This window comes from Halichoeres trimaculatus, unplaced genomic scaffold (genome assembly GCF_033239565.1).
Source record: "Halichoeres trimaculatus isolate MK-OKI-2021-1 unplaced genomic scaffold, fHalTri1.1 fHalTri1_scaffold_10, whole genome shotgun sequence".
NCBI classification, from domain to species: Eukaryota; Metazoa; Chordata; class Actinopteri; order Labriformes; family Labridae; genus Halichoeres; species Halichoeres trimaculatus.
The window spans coordinates 1,029,422-1,046,747 of NW_027437187.1; the positions used below are offsets into that span (position 1 = coordinate 1,029,422).

The window sequence follows — 17,326 nt, forward strand, 5'->3', positions numbered from 1 at the left end:
GTTACACAGGGGCAGGCGGTGTGAGCGCGGATCTGCGCAAAACTCCTTCAGTGGTGCTGCAGGAGCAGGCATCCTTTGGTGTTCTCACCACTGAGACTGAGGACAGGCTGATTGAAACTGTGAGGGGTAGGGCAGTTTAAACATGCAGGGAGTGCGGGCTGTTAGGGTTAAAGCCACATCCTCGGGACCTGAAGAGGAATACTCTCAGGGCAAAGAGCCCCCAAATAGTTGGGAGCACAGTCCTGATAACTCTAATCCATCTGTTGGTTCAGTTTACAACCCACTAGCACTGCGCTCTCAGACTGTCACTGATAGGTTCATCCAGCCTGCCCATCATCTGCTGGAGCCGGATCAGCTGTGGACACGTGCGAAAACGACTGGAACACATGTCTGTCATTCAGACCCGCTGGGTGTGGCCTGCACACTGTTAGGGCTGAGGGGAACCAACAGTCAGAGGTAGACCCTAAACTGAAGTGAGACACAGTCCCTGGCTGCAGGTGGTAGTGAGATCCCTCGGGCTTCTTGCAGTTTTAACACAGGCCTGTGTGAGGTGATGTCCCCCCCTCTGTGTGAAGAGGAGGCTCAGCTGACCTCAGAACCCTCCTAAACTCCTCACCCCGTCCCTGCTGGCACTGCTTCACTGCAGTCTGTGGGCTGGTTTGTAGCCTCCACAGGTCTTTGGTCCTCTGTTGGGATTTTTGTGACCACAAGGCGACGTGAAAGCGCGCGAAGGAGGCGCGAGCCACAAGCCAGTTCTCCTCAAGCCGGTTCCCACCGGTTAGGAGAGCCGCACTTCACTCTGCTCAGCCTGCCTGCCTCCAAATATGGTCTCTCCCTCTCTCTGATCATGACTAGATGTGATGCAGCTTCCTGTGCCTGCAGGAGGAAGCAGCAGCCCCTGTGTTATGGATAAAGCACTGACCTTTGATGTGTTTTCACATTAATAAGTGTGTCATGTTGGACCTGTGTACCTGTGTCTCACTGCTGTTAAAGTCATACATATCCATGCTGTTATTAATAGGGTCATAGTTAAAGGTGCACTCTGTACTTTCTGTTATTGCTGCTTCTGTCCTTATTTGCCCTCATGCACAGATTCAGAATAAAAAATGCCTGCTAATAAAGCCAAAAAGCAATATGAAATATCAGTATCTGTATTAATATTTGAATTTAAATTTATATTTAGTTTTATATTTATATATGTATTCATATTGGCATTTATGTTTATATTTTAATTTATAGTTTTATGTTTGTATTAGTATAAATGTGTATTTATATGTGTATTTATATCTGTCTCTACGTGGGTCATCTACACATGAAGAGTGTAAATCTCTTATTGTCTCTCAGTGCTATGAGGAGCTTTGTCTCCAAACTGACATGAAGGATTGTTGTTGAGGCTCTGTGAGCTGAAATCTTCTGAAATCTCTCTGAAATCAAAGGAAGGGAAATGACTCTTCAAAAACTCATGTTTATTGTACACCGCCATGTGGCGAGTGAAGCCAAGGAAAGGCCGTTAACGAACAAAAAGAGGCAGTTGATAAAGTTGGTGATAAATTAGAGAACACTAGTCATGAAAATTATTTCTAGAGAGCAGAGCTGTTTGGGTTTTCCAGTGAACGTCTCTTCATGTCAGCCTCAGTGTGCTGGCACACCTGTAACCTGCTAGCTTAGCTCAGATGATGAAATCATCTGTTGCCTGTTGTTGTCCTTGCATCATCTCGTCTCCCTCTGATGAACCAGGAGTTACATGTCTGAGCAGGAAATGATGTCAAATACAAGTTACAGCAGCAACTTAGAAAGTTGTTTTGCTCTTAGCTTTCATGTTGTTCATTCCTGGCTAACACCTGATAACCTTGAACCACATGACACGTCTGAGTTCAGGTGATGCATTGCACATGTAAACTATCAGTACTGGTCCCACTTTGCATTGTGGGAAGCCAGCTCCAAAGTGTTTGTCAGTGACCATTCCAACAGAATGTGAGGCTGATGTCTCAGTGACATTTGGACAGTGAGTGTTTTTATCAAATGTTGGTCTACACAAACTCTCACACACATACGGGAGCTCTCGGTGCCCTGCAGGGCAGAATCACGCTGAGGATAAAAGACTGAGAGCAGGATGCACAGGGAGAACAGCTTGGATCAAGAACCTGGGGATCAGCTCAGCTCAGCTTGTTTCTTCACGAGTGAAATGGCTGTGTTCACATGTGACTTGAGGGAGGGAAACAGCTCCTGTTTCAGAACAACTCCTCTAAATGATCCAGGTGTGACTTCACAGCCTGACATCATAAAAAACAACCTGGTATTCATTAAACTGTAGCTTCATGCTGCAGGTATACCACCTGCCTTTGCAGATTAATACCTCTGCAATGTATAGCTAAAAAAGGAGAATCAAAAATAATACATGCATCTTTATTCAGAGCAGATAACAAATATAAAAACTCTTTAAAGTGTGTCTACAAAGGAGGATCAGTCCTACTGTAATCACTGCATTAATGTCCACAGAGTCCCACTACTGAGCACGCTCTAAGGCACGAGAGTGTTAGAGGAAGCCACTGTTAAACATTTATCCAAACATGAGTCACTGTTGTCTCACACATTTGTGCCCTGTTCTCCTCCTCCTCCTCCTCCTCCTCCTTCTTCTTCTTCTTCTTCTTCTTCTTCTTCTTCTTCTTCTTCTTCTTCTTCTTCTTCTTCTTCTTCTTCTTTAAAAAAAAAAATTCTACGAAGGGAAACAACGTTTGAAAAATTCATCAAGGTAAATCTTGTGGATGTTTCTTTGCAGCTTCATTTCATGGAGCAGCACACTCTTAACATTGCAGGTGGAAGGTTGAGCAATGTCCATCAAAAGAGCAGGAAGAACTCAGGTCTGTGCATAATCCATGAAGAGCAAAGGAAAGATATCTGTGATATGGTTTAAGATGCTCCAACCATGACGATTCAGCATCATACTACAGAAAACAGACAACAATTAAAAAATAACAAACAAAAACAAAGACAGCAGATTTTAGAGCAAAGTGCTTGAAGCATTTTTTAAGAAAACATCTTCATCAATGACTCAAATGTTCCTTTTTATTCAGATTGACTCATTTTATTCACTGCCATTACTTTAATTCTCATCCTTAATACTACGGAATACTACCAAAGCCCAAAGCTATGGTGGAGTATTGCATTAAACTGAAAATGTATTCAATAAAATCCTCTTGTTTTTACAACATAACTACAGGAATTTAAAAAGTCAAGAAATGTCTGAAAAGTTTTAATGGTTGGTCAAGTGATTTGAGGGTGTTAAAAACCCAAAATGCACTTTTTACCTAAATGACAACAATTTGATGGACCGTAAGCAACTTCCAAAACCTCAGCCCCATAAAACCCTTTTCATTGAATACACAAAGGAAAAACTGGATTCAAGATTTCTGCAGTTAATATTATTTGTTGATAGTCAAACCTGGTTAGCCGAGGTTAGACAAAGAAGACACATGCAATTACACAACTGCAGATGCCACAGGTGTTTCAGTGTGAAGTGTGACCCTGTTAGCTGGTGACTCTCAGCCGACAATCACTGACATGTTCAGCTAAGAGTCACCAGTTAGCATAGTCAATCTGTTTTTTTTTTAATGCTTCTTACAGCTTTAATTTAGTGTTAAAAAATGATAATTCATCTTAATGAATGGAGCTAAATGCTGCCTCTGTTGCCCAAATGCATCTTTATAGTGCTGTCAGGTAACTCAAAATTTAATCTGATTTATTTACAGGATTTGTAATTGATTTATCTAATTATTCAAATTTCAATCTCATATCTGCTTAAGTCCCCAAATAAAGAGTTTGAATTCTAGGACATTAAAAAATTGTAGTGCATGAATAATAAAATGAATACACAAAGAGGAGAGGATTTGTAAATTCACTTTTTTTTTTTTTTAACTGGCCAATATTAAAATGTATGTTCGCTGCCGTTTACTGCATCTAAAGAAGTGAATTATGTTTTTCAGCAGGGTTTGGTGGAGCCTGTCAATCAAAATCATGCTGATAAGCTACTGTGGGTGAGAGCGGTGCGCTCTTTGGACGAGTGCTCAGCATGGATATGAGGAGAAGATGTGAGATGACAGAGGCATAGAGAGACACTGCAAATCAGAAAAGTTCAGGCAGCTCACGCTCCAACTGAGGATGTGTCGTGGTCGTTCAGAGAGAAAGAGCAGTGCCATCGTGAGAAAAAAATGATAGAAATCATGGAGAGGATCGAGGGATGGAGCGCCAAAAACAGGAAGAGGCATGAAAGAAGAGAGCCCTTTCTTCTTAGGTGGTTTTGGTGTTTACATAGTCAGAGAAAACAATATTATTTGGGTTTTAAAAGATCATCCAAGATGCTCTGAAAATTACTTTTTTTAACGCATCAATTTGCGGTGTAATTAGTTAATCTAATTAACACGGTAAGTGACAGCCCTACATCTTTATGGTGACATAGATTATGAATCCTGTTTTTATGAGATCGTTTTTTGTAAAAACTGAAAATTCAGAGAATTTTAAAAAATAACAAAAAAAATCCTGTTTTTATGGGACAGTTATGCTGTAAAAACAGGAGATTTTTTATTTTCAAGTGAATCTAATACCCCACCATACAAAAAAGACATGCATCAATGTATTCAATTTTCCCTGCATCAATGATAATAGGTCATTTACAATATTTCTCTAATTGATTTATAGTGAATTCAGGGACAACAACAGAAGGCAGCTGGATCTGAACTCATACTTCATCATCTGAAGATGACTGAGCTGTTTATGATTTAATCACAGCGTGACAGGATGCTCTTTCCTTTCCTTTCCTTTAGAGGAGCAGAAAGACGGCTGTTGTTATTTTGTGCTTTAAAACTCTGTGGAGCCTAGCTGTTAGGAAGTAAAAACGGATGCGACCTCAGTATGATGGGAAACAGAATGTACAATGTATCCACCCAGGGCTGGCGTAGATTAAAAATAAATGTGATTTTCTCTTGTTCTGATTTCCGATTTTCTTGTTTTCTTGATGCAGTTTTGGACAACCTTTCGTCTTCCTCCTCTCATCAAACTTATCTCTGCACAGTGAGAGTGTTCACTGGGCCATTTGGACCACAACTGCCTTCCAGGCTCTGTCTTTGTCAAAGTCCTGCAGCGCTCCAGTGGCTGCCTGCTGCTGAGGGAGCAAAACAGAGGGAGGAAGGAGAAAAAGAGAGACAGTGGGGAGTGAAAAGTCATGCAAAGGGAGAAGTGACATGCATGTCAGCAAATTTAAACACTGTTTCAGTAATCTGCACCCATGAGTTTATCGCTCCAAGCAGAGTTTGAATTCTGCATGTGTTTCACGTTAATGCTGGAAGCAGAAAGACAGTATGACCTGTCTCCTGCTCTCTGCCTGTCGCACCTCACAATAGAGTGTCTGGGCGTGAGCACAGTCCTCGCTCTCTGGAGCCCCCATGCGGAGCCGGCTCTTGTAGGAGGCACAGTGCACCACGGTGGCTGAGGTCAGAACTGCCTGCACCAGCAGCAGCACCATCAGAATCAGCAGCAGGATGTCGTAGGATTGCTGTTAAAACACACACACACACACACACACACACACACACACACACACACACACACACACACACACACACACACACACACACACACACACACACACACACGATGACATGCTCATGAGGGCTTTCTGAATGAGTCAGTTTCACACTGCCTGTAAAGTCTGTTCCAGGGTGACAGAAGCAACACTCAGAGAAACTTGCTCACTGAGTGCTGCTGAACAATCTCTGCTTCATCTCACCTTGGCCGTTGGCACTTCATGCAGGAAAATTTCAATAAAGCTAAGCACACTGCAAGAGAGGAAGCCCGAGGCTGAAAAGAGCAGTGGAGACGTCACGCTGCTGATGGCAATGAGTACCTCCACCTGAGAGAGGACAGAGGGACAGAGGTTTGAGACCTGACGTCATGAGAGAAAGATTTCTGTAACTTTGATATGAAGTCATGATTATCCTTCCCCATCAGGCAAACTGCCTTATTATGTCCATTACATAACCTGTGACTCTATCAAAAGCAGCTCTAGGAGAATAACCTGTCAGCAGTGAATCTTAGAGACGCTGCAGTAAAAATTGTTATACAGGCAGGTTAAAAAAGGTGGATCTCAAGGTGTTTGATAAAATGTTCACACCCTACGCTGGGGGGTTATGGACTCACTTGGTTTAGGCATTGATATCTGAAAGCTCAGATTATAAAGATCCCTTCATGTTGCTGCTGTCACTGAAATAAATCATAGTCTAAATGATGTGCACGTTTACATTTTCTGCCATGGACACAAACCAAAACAAAGTCTACACAGTAGGGAACTACATCTGGGTCCCATCGTGACTGTGCATTGGCTTTTAGTATAAAGATGAAGCTCTCTACATTCTGCAGAAACTCAGCAGCTGAGAGCTGAGAGCTAACCGTTCTACATCCTTAAAGGTAAGGTCTGAAGGATTTTCCTAAAATAGAACATCAACTTTTACAGGTATCATCCTGCTCCATCGTCTCCTATGGGCCTCTACAGATGTGTCAGTGTCAGTGTCTGTGTCTGTCTCAACACCCTCCTCTGCCTAGATGTTGATGTTTTGGTTGTATCTGGACATTTCTGGGCAGTGTATAAGTGTGGTTACATCAGCCAATCAGCGTGCCCAGTGCGCAAGTGCCTTTACATGTTGATGTTAGCAAGTGGAAGAAGCTATCCTGAGTGGCTACGATAGTGGACGTAGCACGGAAAAAGATAAACACAACCAAAGTGAAATGAACCCCAAACAGATTAAGCTTTTTCCCAAACAAAAGTGAAGCTTGGCTCGACTTTCACTTGCTGTCAGGAACTTGGAGAGCAGCATAGGACGAAGAGTGGCGGGGTTAGCTTTCTGCTTACCAGGTATGTGTCAAACACCTGTGATTAGCTTGTGCTAACATGCCAAGTCAGATGCACGCCTGTGCAGTCTCTCCCACATAGAAACATGATGCTACAGGTGTTTGCTGGGCTAGTGAGTGTCTTCATGTAGTCACGGTCGGAGGCTGTGGGTGTGTGCTGCTGCTGGCACTGAGCCAAGGAGGAGCAGCCCAGTTTGAAAGCTTGTGTTTAACAAGTAATAAAAACTCTTGTAGACCCTTTAATTGAATGGATTCATCATGATGTGAGAATGTGGGAGTTGAGAAACCACATTAGAGGACACAGAACTGGATTAAAGTTAAGAAATGGAGCAGAAAAACTGTTCAGAATGTAGGATCAGAAATATTTTGTTCTAAAAATGTTATCAGGTCAAAATAGTCTTAATATATATAAAAAAACAATCCTGATCGAATCCAGATCCTGGCCCTGCCATAAAAACATTCTGACATGTTTCCCCATATCCCCCCATAATGGAGAGCAGGTGACTACCCTATTATCTGGTATCATGAGACAGTTGAACAAAGACTGGTCCTCCTTCTAATGAGAGAAAATCTAAAGAAGAGCTCACTCAGCTGCCTCACATTTAGAAGACTAAATAACAGAGACCAGGGAGCTTCCTCGCACTCACCAGACACTTGTTGGGATATTCTGATACAACGTGGCTGGCGATAGCGCTGGGGAAGCACTGCAAAGAGTGAAAGGTCAGACAGGGTGAGACAAAGCCAGTTCTGAACAGCGTTGCATCAGTCTGAGCTGTAGAGACACTCACAGCCACAAGAATCCAGAAAAAGGTGACAGACAGGTAGGGGCCGGGCAGCAGAGCGTCCATGTTGAGTGCAATGATTCCTCCAAACACGGCAGATATTCCAACGATGACCTCGATCACCTGTTAGAGACGCTCTTCAGTAACTGACCAGTGATTCACAGACTGCAGCGTTCAATGCAAAGACGGAGGATTACCCACAGAGTAGGCTTTGAGGAGCCGAGTGGGGAACACTGCAGGTGATATCACCACAGGTCTGTCATATGTCGCCGGCTGCGAGGTGGACGCAGAGAGGGAGAGGGGAGGGACATCAATTACGGGTGTGTAAAGAATCAATCATACCCCACTCACACACATCAACACACACAACCACCCACACACCTTCCTGTGGCAGCAGCAGTCCTCTGCAGAGCGGGCTGACAGGATGACAGTGCTCGCCATCAACACCTCCAGCAGAATCATCAGGATAAGGTTAAAGTTGATCTGAGCAGACGAATGGAGAGAGAGAGAGAGAGGGAGGGACATCCAGGAAGAGAGGGGGAAGAGGAGCTTTAAGTATAAAAACCTGATCTGCTAAAGTCAAACCAGAGGACAGACGGCTCAGTCTGATGGATTTACATTGACAGCAGACGGGTTCAGGACCAGTTTACACCCAAACCAGACCAGGCAGGTGGTGGTCACTGCAAACGTGGACACATAGAGCACCTGGAAATCTGACACCTGGGAGAAAATAGAAGTGATCATCAGAGGTGATTAGTGTCCCCTGAGGAAACCTCATTAACAAGCATCATAACAGGATCATTGCCCCTTACTCACCGCCACATGTCTGTTCTTGGCAATGGCAAAGCTGGCCAACGCAGCAGGAAGGCCCTGAGAACAACAACAGCAGCCACATCATCATCATCATCATTATCATCATCATCATCATCATCATCATGATCAAAAACAATAACAACATCTTCACTGAAATGACAGCTTAAATCAAAGCGGTTCAGACAGACATGTACACTAATTAGCCATCATGTTACAAACCCTGACAGCAGGAGGGATCATGTGATCACCTCTTTACAGAGTCACATGTCAGAGGGTGAGACAGCTCAGGGGGTGAGACCGATCAGGCAGCATGTAAACAGCTATATGTTGATGTGCTGAAGCAGAAAAATGTGAGTGTGAGGATGTAAGCGACTCCAAAAAGAGCCAGACTGATGGTCAGACGTCTGGGTCACAGTATCTCATACACCACAGCTCTCGTGGGGTGTTCCTGGCCTACAGGGGGCAGCACCTACCAGAGGAGGTCCTAAAGGGGGACCAAGGGTGTGTCCCAAAGCAACAAAGTTCCATCCTTCCTTCCTCCACTTGTGTCGTTCACTTGCGTCTTAGTCCCTCCCACAAGAGATGCATGGGAGAGACGCGAGGAAATGAAGAGAGGAGAGAGGATGGAGGAGATTCATTTTTAGAGCAATGGGACATCCTCTCCTTTGGAGCGACACATAAAGCAACGTGTTTCAGTGATGACGGCATCAGCTGATCACCTCTGGATCATCTGTCAGTCAGCTCTAACAGCTGTTTGTGTGTCTTGTGTAACTTTAATAAAACATAAACAGTAACAGAGCTTTGTCTGTTCCTTTAACCAGTTTAATAGTTTGTGTGTGAATGACTCACTGAGCCTGCAGCACAGCGCAGATAATCCATGGCAACAGGAAACACATTCCCCAGGTACAGAGAGAAGCCAGAGGTGATAAGCAGACTGCCCTGTGGACACACACACACACACACACACACACACACACACACACACACACACACACACACACACAGTTTTCTATAAATACATAACTTGAAAACGATTCTATTTTATTGTGGAATAAAGAAAGTCAGATGCAGTGTTTATACACTTAACTTGAAAACACAAAGTGCATCAAGTTTGTCTCTTAAAGTCACTGTGAGGAGTTTGAATATGATCTTGAAAAAGTCTCCCTTCTAGATTTATATACCTGATCCTAATCCACACTTTAAAATGAGATTATCAGCACCAATATTACAGGCTACAGTTTTTTTTAAATTGCTACTCTTTAGCTTTCTAATTGGGTCGACCAGGACTGGATTGATTAACGGCACGTCTAGGTCACATTGACAACACCATGCCAGCTGACGAAGTTTCGCAGTGAGAAGAGAGATCTGTGTTTTTCTCTGCTGAAAACGATTTCTGTGATTAATTTTGTAGTGATGGTGGATACTGGAGCCTAACTGTCAGACAGAAAAAGGACAGAAGAGCAGAAGAAAGATAAACAGGAGAGAGATAGAGCACGAGCTAAAGGTTGGGCTGTATCACTCTATAACACAGAGCTAAGCTGTTTGTGCTAATGTTGATTCCAACCCACAGTCAGTAGTTATTCTGCAGTGGTCTGTTCAAACTTAAGAGTCTATCAATAAAATGAAGAGTGAGGTTACTTTAGCTCTGATTGGTAGATGACTGGCAGGATATGACCAGGATTCACTGACGTTACACATTACAGACACGTCTCAGAGCACCAGACTACCAGCTGTGCTAAACATAGACAGCTACTAATCTACAATCAACCTGACAGCATTAACTTGTTGTCACATTAGCCTACAGATACGTCGAAGCACTGGGTTGCCGATAGCACTACATTTAGCAGGCTACTACGCTTGCTCGATGTTATGTTTCAAACCGTAGCATTATGTAACCAATGTTACTCAGAAAAATCTAATGTTGCGCAAAGCATGACTATGGTTATCATTTTTATCAGTTTCCTACACAGTAAAAGTTGAACTTCAATTTATTTTAAATTAACTAACCGAAGAATAAAGAGAAAACTTTGATGTTTACGGCATCAAAACCCACATCATCAAGTTTAAGAATAAAATATTTTGAATATTTTTTGAATATTTTTGTTTGAGATTATATTAATTATACAGTTCATGAGCAACATCCAGCAGCTTAGCTCTTCAGTACCATCTACCACAGTGGAGGTGTAGAAGACGTACGGTACTTCCAGCTCACCCAAATTATTATTATTTTTTAAACAAAAATATAACTTCAAATATTCAAATGTCATATCACCCCTATGAGGACACTGTAGAGCCAGGCCCTGCAGCTGAAGCAGGGGTGTTTCAGAGGCTCCGGCTGGGCCAGCTGCAGGTCACTGGCTCTGACATCCACCGTGTAGCTGTCTCTCTCCAACCTGTACCGCTCCCCCCTCTCCGTCCGCCTGTCCCCCCTTCGCCCCAGAGACCCGTTGCTCCTCTCCAGCGTGGGCATGTGGCTGTAGGTGAACTCCTCTCTGGCCGAGAGCTCGTCACACTGCATCGTGGAGACAGCTGGAGGGACGAGAGACACGGAGGGATGGACTTAAATGACACATTTCACAACACTAAGAGAGATCATCAACACCCCACACAAGGAGGGTAAGACCCTAAGGGTAACTGCTAAGGAAACTGTTCTCAGAGTGCTGGATCCAAACAGACCACAAGAAAGAGGAGTGGAGGAAAAACGTGAGGGTTGAAGAAACAGGGATGACATAAGCCCAGAGAGGACTGTCAAGAAAACCCACTCACCACAGATCACTGAGCAGAGACAGTGTTAAAGGTCTCCAGTTAAAGATAACACAAGTTAAAGATAAACATTAATAAGATGGATCTTTGACAGATGCTGTAGAGTTCTATTAAATGTCTTTAATGTTAAAATGTGAGGTTCATACACATTGGTTTTATCCAGGTTTCTTTCTTTGTTTTTACATTTCTTGTTTCAGCCTGTAGGGGGAGCATGTTGCTTCAGCTGCTCATATTTTCAATGAAAGTCAGCAAATGTTCCTACTGAGCAGGGAGACGTTCAAGGTACGGCCTTTCACCGTCAGCTCTGGACATCTAACTTTGATCTCCTGAAGATGCAGACTGTTCCTCGATGACTTTTTCTAAAGGTCCATTTATGACGTCCACGGTACCTTTGTATCAGAACTGCCCACCCCTGAAAAGTCTTGGTCTTTGCCAGGCCTCCTTAGTCCTCCTTCTTGTGTTACTCTCCTTCTAGTTCCTGTGTCTAACCGTTGTCCATTTCCTGAAGGTGGAAAACTGTTCCTGTTCATTTTCCTGTCCCTTTATTTGATTTTCTCAGCAGCAGGTGGTAACTGTAAATACAGACAAAGGCATTTTACATTTCTCCTTCAAAGCTGCTGCTGAGCCAAATGAAAACACATCACCATTATAGAATGGAAAACAGGAAATGGAAACAAACAAACAAACAAACAAACAAACAAACAGAATATTACTTTGATTCATAACTAATGTTTGAAATTACTTTGAAAGGACGTCTTTTGAATGTTGCACAGTGGGTAGCTCTTATGGTACGGCCACACCTGAAGCGCGTGTGTCGAGATTACATACAAAGTCAATGCAAAGACGCGTTTAGACGCCGATTTGCCCCGGTGCGTTTGGTGCGTCAGACGCGTCTACACTCCAGTCAAAAATATTGAACTTTCAACGTGAATCCGCTTGAGGCTGTGCCACGGCAGCCAATCAGCAATGACATTCCCCCATGACGTCATTGAGTGAAACCGCCACCTGCTCCAACTCCAACCCTGCTGGAAGATGGAGGAGTAAACAATCTGTGCGGTGTGTCATTATCCAGAGTTATATGATACCAAGTGTGTTCTCTACAGAAACTGTAAAAAAAGGAGCAGGCTTGGGTGAAAGTCTCTGAGGAGACAGGTTTTGAAGGTAAGTTCTGTAAATATCTGTTCCAGCTGGATTTGCCTGCACGGGTCATCACTGAGTCCAACTATGTTTTCCACAGTGGAGTTTAGTCGTAAAAGATGGAAGAGCCTAAGGGACACCCACCTCATAGAGAGGAGGAAGGAGCGGGGCAGGGGCAGAGCCAGGGAAAAGATGGAAGTTCTCTGAGGTCCTCTCTTTACTCGACCCCTTCATTATCCCCAGCGAGACCTCCGGGAACATGGGTCGGGGGGTCGAGGATGAGATTGCAGGGAACAGCCAGGCAGGGCCAGTGGGGGTGGATTACCAGGGAGAGGCAGCAGGTCTTGATTGTGATCTCCAAAGCTTTCACACACTCTCCTGTCATGCTTTGGAAACCACAGCTCATTGTTTTTCAGATGCTCTTTTGGGCTTTCCGTCTTTAAGTGAGCGGGCTCTCTACTCTGCATGCACAGTGACGTGCTTCAGCCCCTCAGCTTGTCAAAATAGTCCAACGTCCAGACTTGCACATTCATGCAGCGCGTTACAGGCGTGATGCGTATTAAAATTCACAAATTTGCGTCCGGTGTGTCCGTGACATTATACCGAGGTGCTGTGGACGTTATAAATGGGCGTTCTGTAGACATCAGAAAAGGACAGTCAGGAGGAACAGTCTGCACCTTCAGGAGACCAAAGATAGACGTCCAAAGATGAGGTTGAAAGGACACCCTTGCAGCCCAGAGTCAAAGTTTATGAGAACAGGTGCTGCTAATGTACCTCTACCATTAAAGCATTATAGACAAAAACGGAGGTAGTGTTGCATGAGGTGGTGGTTGGTGAATCTGTTAAATGCATCGCCAAAGTCCGCCATTGTTATTTCTTCTTCTTGTTTCACTAAAGCTACGTATCAGGTAGTAACACCCACAGAAGTATCTGGATCTGTATGTAGTGTTGAGCATAAATGGGCCTTTAGACATCCACTTGACGACTAAAAAGCCAAAGTTCAAATGATGAACTGCATATTAATGTTCAAGTGGGGTCATGGTTAGACGTCCATATAGTGGAGCTAACTTGAACGTCATGTAGACATCCAGAACTGGTCTGGGACTGACAAAGGTGATACACTGCAAAAAAAAAAAAAAAACTGAAATCTTATCAAGTGTTTTTGTCTTACTTCAAGTAAAAATTGTCTTGTTGTACTTGAAATTAGCCACATTCAACTAGTCAGTCCAGAAAAAATGTCTTGTTTTAAGTTATTCAAAGATAAAAATGAGGTTTGAATTGCTTGTAATGAGTAAAAAAAATCTGCCATGGAACAAGAAAAAATTGGCTTGAGAATTTGCTTAAAGCTAGAACAATGTCCAAACACAAGTAACTTTTCTCTTTTTGTTTTATCTCTTGGTGGTAAGATATTATCCTCTGGTTCAGCTCTGACCAGTTTAACCACCACCAACCAAAAAGTGCTGACATAGCCCTGCACGCCCGGGACTGGTCCCTTTATCGGAGGAGCTGAGGATAAAATCCTGGAGTCACACAGTTCCTGTCCTCCTGTCCACCTGTGTTCATCACTTTGCTTGATTTATTAATGATAATGTCACTGTCACATTTTCTTTTTTTTCATTACACTATGAGTTTGGTACGTTTTTTCACCATGACAGAATGAACAAGTAGTGGATGATTTTCCTACTTTTCACACACAAACAGAAAAGGAATGAGCAGAAACCAGGAGAAGCTGATCTGCTACAGTAATTAATCTGTCCTAGACAATCCCTGACCAGCTCCTCCTCTCTGTCCCCCTCCGCCTAAAGGCCTCCACCTGCTCCACCCTCCTGTATTCTCTGCTTCCCCCTCCTGTTTCTTCTCCTCACTTCCTCACTCACCTGCTGCTGAGCCTCTTGTAAATATTCCCAAAGTTTGGTCCCAGAAAAGTGTCCTCAGGCAGCTGGGATCAGATCAGCACATGTTGTTCAGTTTGTTTGGGTGTGCAGCTCCTCCTGCTCCCCATGCCCTCTCCTCACACCCCCTGTCAGCCCTGCTCTCCTCCTCTTTTTTCAGCCTCTCTTTCTGTCTCTCTGTCTCCCCCCCTCCTCCTCTGAAAGTGCTCTGAAAAGTTTTTTGGGGCTCTTCAAAGCGTGGAGCTCAAACACATGGCTCTTGTGCTGCCAGTTCACTTTGTGCCGGAGGGGAGAGCGCCTGTGCATGACAACAAGGGGAGAATGAAGGGGCTCGCGCTGGGGGCAAACACCCTTTCTACGCTGCCATTCGCTCATGCACACACATGCACAACAACCCACTCAGAAGGGTGAACAAAAGACAGTGTGAGAGCAGAGACACACACAGTTACGTGTGCAGGAATTCCAGTGCATGGGAAGAAACGTGAAGAGAAGTTCACAGAAACAAGTTGATGAACAAAGTGAGAGTTTGTTCCAGCTGAATGTGAACCCTGTGGAGCTCCTCTTCCTGATGGCCTGCCTGCTCTTCTCAGCTCAGTGAATTAAGAAGCCCTGCAGAGCTTCAGAGCAGCAGCACAGAGACTTGTCCAGCTAAATCACACACTCCTGCTCCGACACGGATCACCTAATGACCCCTCCATTTTACATTGAAGCTCTCCTAACTAACCCAAACCTGCATAATGTCATTGTCACAGAGTGTGTATCGTTCTGTTGGTGTGTGAATGTGAACATGTATGTGCGCCTCAGGAATCCTTTCAGCCCTCTGAACACTGCATTCTTAGCTCAACATTGTTCCTGGGCGGCGGTAACCATAGAGACTCCTTCACAACGGCTGTCACCCTGTCCCCTGCCGGTGCCACACACACACACACACACACACACACACACACACACACACACACACACACACACACACACACACACACACACACACACACACACACACACACACACACACACACTGCTGAGCACTTTGAAACTGCTAACAGAAACAGATTACATGAGACACAGTTTAATGCCCCAGTCTGTGGACAGAATCACAGAAAGCCCCTCAACACATGACCATAGTCTCTCACTCTGATTAATACGAGAGAGAAACAGAGAGAAACAGAGAGTTTACAGTTACTCTGTTCACCAAACAAAAGGAGGGCTGAATTAACACTGTCTGCTGTTTGAGACTCATGCAGAAAAATGAAGCTTTCAATCCAAAGTAAAAAATAAAACTTCAAATGGTCATAACCTAAGACCATATTTAGTTCCTAGAAGGAGAGAAAGCCTTTACCCGGGGGTTTACCCCATAACACAGGTCTACAAAGCCCCAGTAACCACTCAAAGGCCTGCACATGTAGCCGACGTGCACCTCCTTCCAGCTGGACGGTTCCTGGTAGGTGTCAGACAACTTGCAAAAGCTACAACACAACAGGATTTAACAGGTCAGTTATCCCAATGGACACAGAAAAGGTGAGGAACACTTTTTTCTCTTTGAACTTCAGCTGTGATGAATATAGCCACAATGCTACCGTTATGGCATGACTGAAAAAAATATTAGGCTGCCTTAGGTTCCTCATTTTTAGGCTTTACATTACGTTTAACTATGATTGACAGCTGACATTCTTGTGTAGTTGTGTGCTGGGGATCGAAAAATATGTCAGGAAGGAGAGACAAGAAGAGATTAGACTTTATAGCCTCTCCTGCACAGACTTTGGCTGCACAGTGGCGGCACTTGTAATGGAGGTATTTTGGCTTTAAAACTGTACAATGGTGAAAGGCAGAGCCACACTGTCCACTCTATATACAGTCCATGGTCAAGATGTAGACACATCGGTCGCACACTTCATCTCTTCTGATGTCTCCTCTCTATCCTTCCTTCAGGTGGTCACTGTAATTACAGTGAAAAGCAGAAAACATTAGTGGAACCAGAAGGAGACCTTACAGAAGTGTGTAGTGGTCATGTCACAAGAACAACAATTTTTGTCCTGGTGAAAAAAACAACAAAACAAAAAACAAAAAACAAGATCTATATAATCACATGGTATATGGCTCAATAGCACCCCTAGTGGGCTTGACATGAGCTCTTCAGGGCAGTTTCAGATGGAGAAATACCTTGTTTTCACACACTCGGTGCCGTTATGGAACAGCCCCTGAATGTAAAGGTGAAACGCTGATAGGGAGTGAGGGATTAGAGGAAAGGTGGGGGGAAGCAGCCCTATGGTATGTATGTATGAAAGCGGGGAAGGGCCAGTCCACTTGTTATGAGTATAACAGAGAAACCCTGATTGAAAATAAAGTAGTGAGTCTTTGCATAAACATCTGGGGTCCTAGGAAACAGGATTTGGATGGGTGCAAGTCACATACCCAGCGTTGCTGCTCATCCCACCTACAAATGCAGCTCCATTTCAAAAGAAATGAACAGGCTTTATAAGAGTTAAAGAGTTTCTGACATGAAGCTTTGTTACAGCAAAGAAATAATCCACCAAACACAAATGATGTGCTGAGGCTTAATGCTGCATGGCTGAAGTTAAACTATCACAGATCGATTTCATTTCAGACTGAAACCCCTTTCAATTCATTTCATATATCTGTGATCGTTTTAAGATTTATCTGTTTGCCCCACAAAGGATGTGGTCCAAAACCTCTACCAAACCCAGAGCGGTGCAGCAGTTTTTAATGATCTGCTGTGAGACTTCCTCCTATAGTGTGCACTTCTGAGCAGTGGCTGAAGGAGAGATCACAAGTTGTGCTGGGCTGCCTGTGAGCTCAGAGTACAAAAATCTTCCCTGTCTTGTTCAAACTGCAGAAATCAGACGTCACAGGAAGCTCCTGGTGTTTCCAGTCTGTACACAAAACTTGCTGATGAGAAGAAAAGTTCTCATAAGGCTTTTGTGAAGCACAGAGCAGAGAGAGATCACAGAGAGGTGTTCAAGTGTTTAATGTTTTAAAGACACATGAGCACAGGGCTGATCTGGTCAGCCTTCTCCTGAC

The 17,326-nt window shown here is 43.9% G+C and overlaps 1 protein-coding gene across 3 annotated transcripts; it reads right to left on the reverse strand.

Annotated features, from left to right (window-relative positions):
• Positions 1-1,468: 1,468 nt before the first annotated feature.
• On the reverse strand, positions 1,469-14,460 carry mlc1 (modulator of VRAC current 1). Of its 3 annotated transcripts, none has more exons than XM_074677070.1 (13): positions 14,273-14,460; positions 11,405-11,830; positions 10,768-11,024; positions 9,345-9,434; positions 8,499-8,552; positions 8,301-8,402; positions 8,064-8,165; positions 7,884-7,955; positions 7,689-7,805; positions 7,548-7,604; positions 5,783-5,905; positions 5,387-5,548; positions 1,469-5,158 (listed from the first exon to the last, which is right to left on the reverse strand). In XM_074677070.1, exons 2-13 carry the CDS (start codon positions 11,469-11,471, stop codon positions 5,078-5,080), a joined length of 1,284 nt encoding a protein of 427 aa, XP_074533171.1. In that variant the 5' UTR covers positions 11,472-11,830; positions 14,273-14,460; the 3' UTR covers positions 1,469-5,077. The 3 variants fall into 3 exon arrangements, with proteins under 3 accessions (XP_074533171.1, XP_074533174.1, XP_074533172.1); XM_074677071.1 differs by having other exon boundaries at positions 1,470-5,155; positions 14,273-14,458; XM_074677073.1 differs by lacking the exon at positions 11,405-11,830.
• Positions 14,461-17,326: the final 2,866 nt, after the last annotated feature.

What these genes read in the sequence shown, in the direction of transcription:
- mlc1 (XM_074677070.1), bottom strand. Translation starts at nt 11,471, where the DNA reads ATGCTCCCCCTACAGGCTGAAACAAGAAATGTAAAAACAAAGAAAGAA. An exon ending in AACCTGGATAAAACCAATGT is followed by an intron (nt 11,025 to 11,404) that starts GTATGAACCTCA and finishes TCGTCCCTCCAG; the next exon opens with CTGTCTCCACGATGCAGTGT. An exon ending in AATATCCCAACAAGTGTCTG is followed by an intron (nt 5,906 to 7,547) that starts GTGAGTGCGAGG and finishes GTCCTCTCTCAG; the next exon opens with GTGGAGGTACTCATTGCCAT.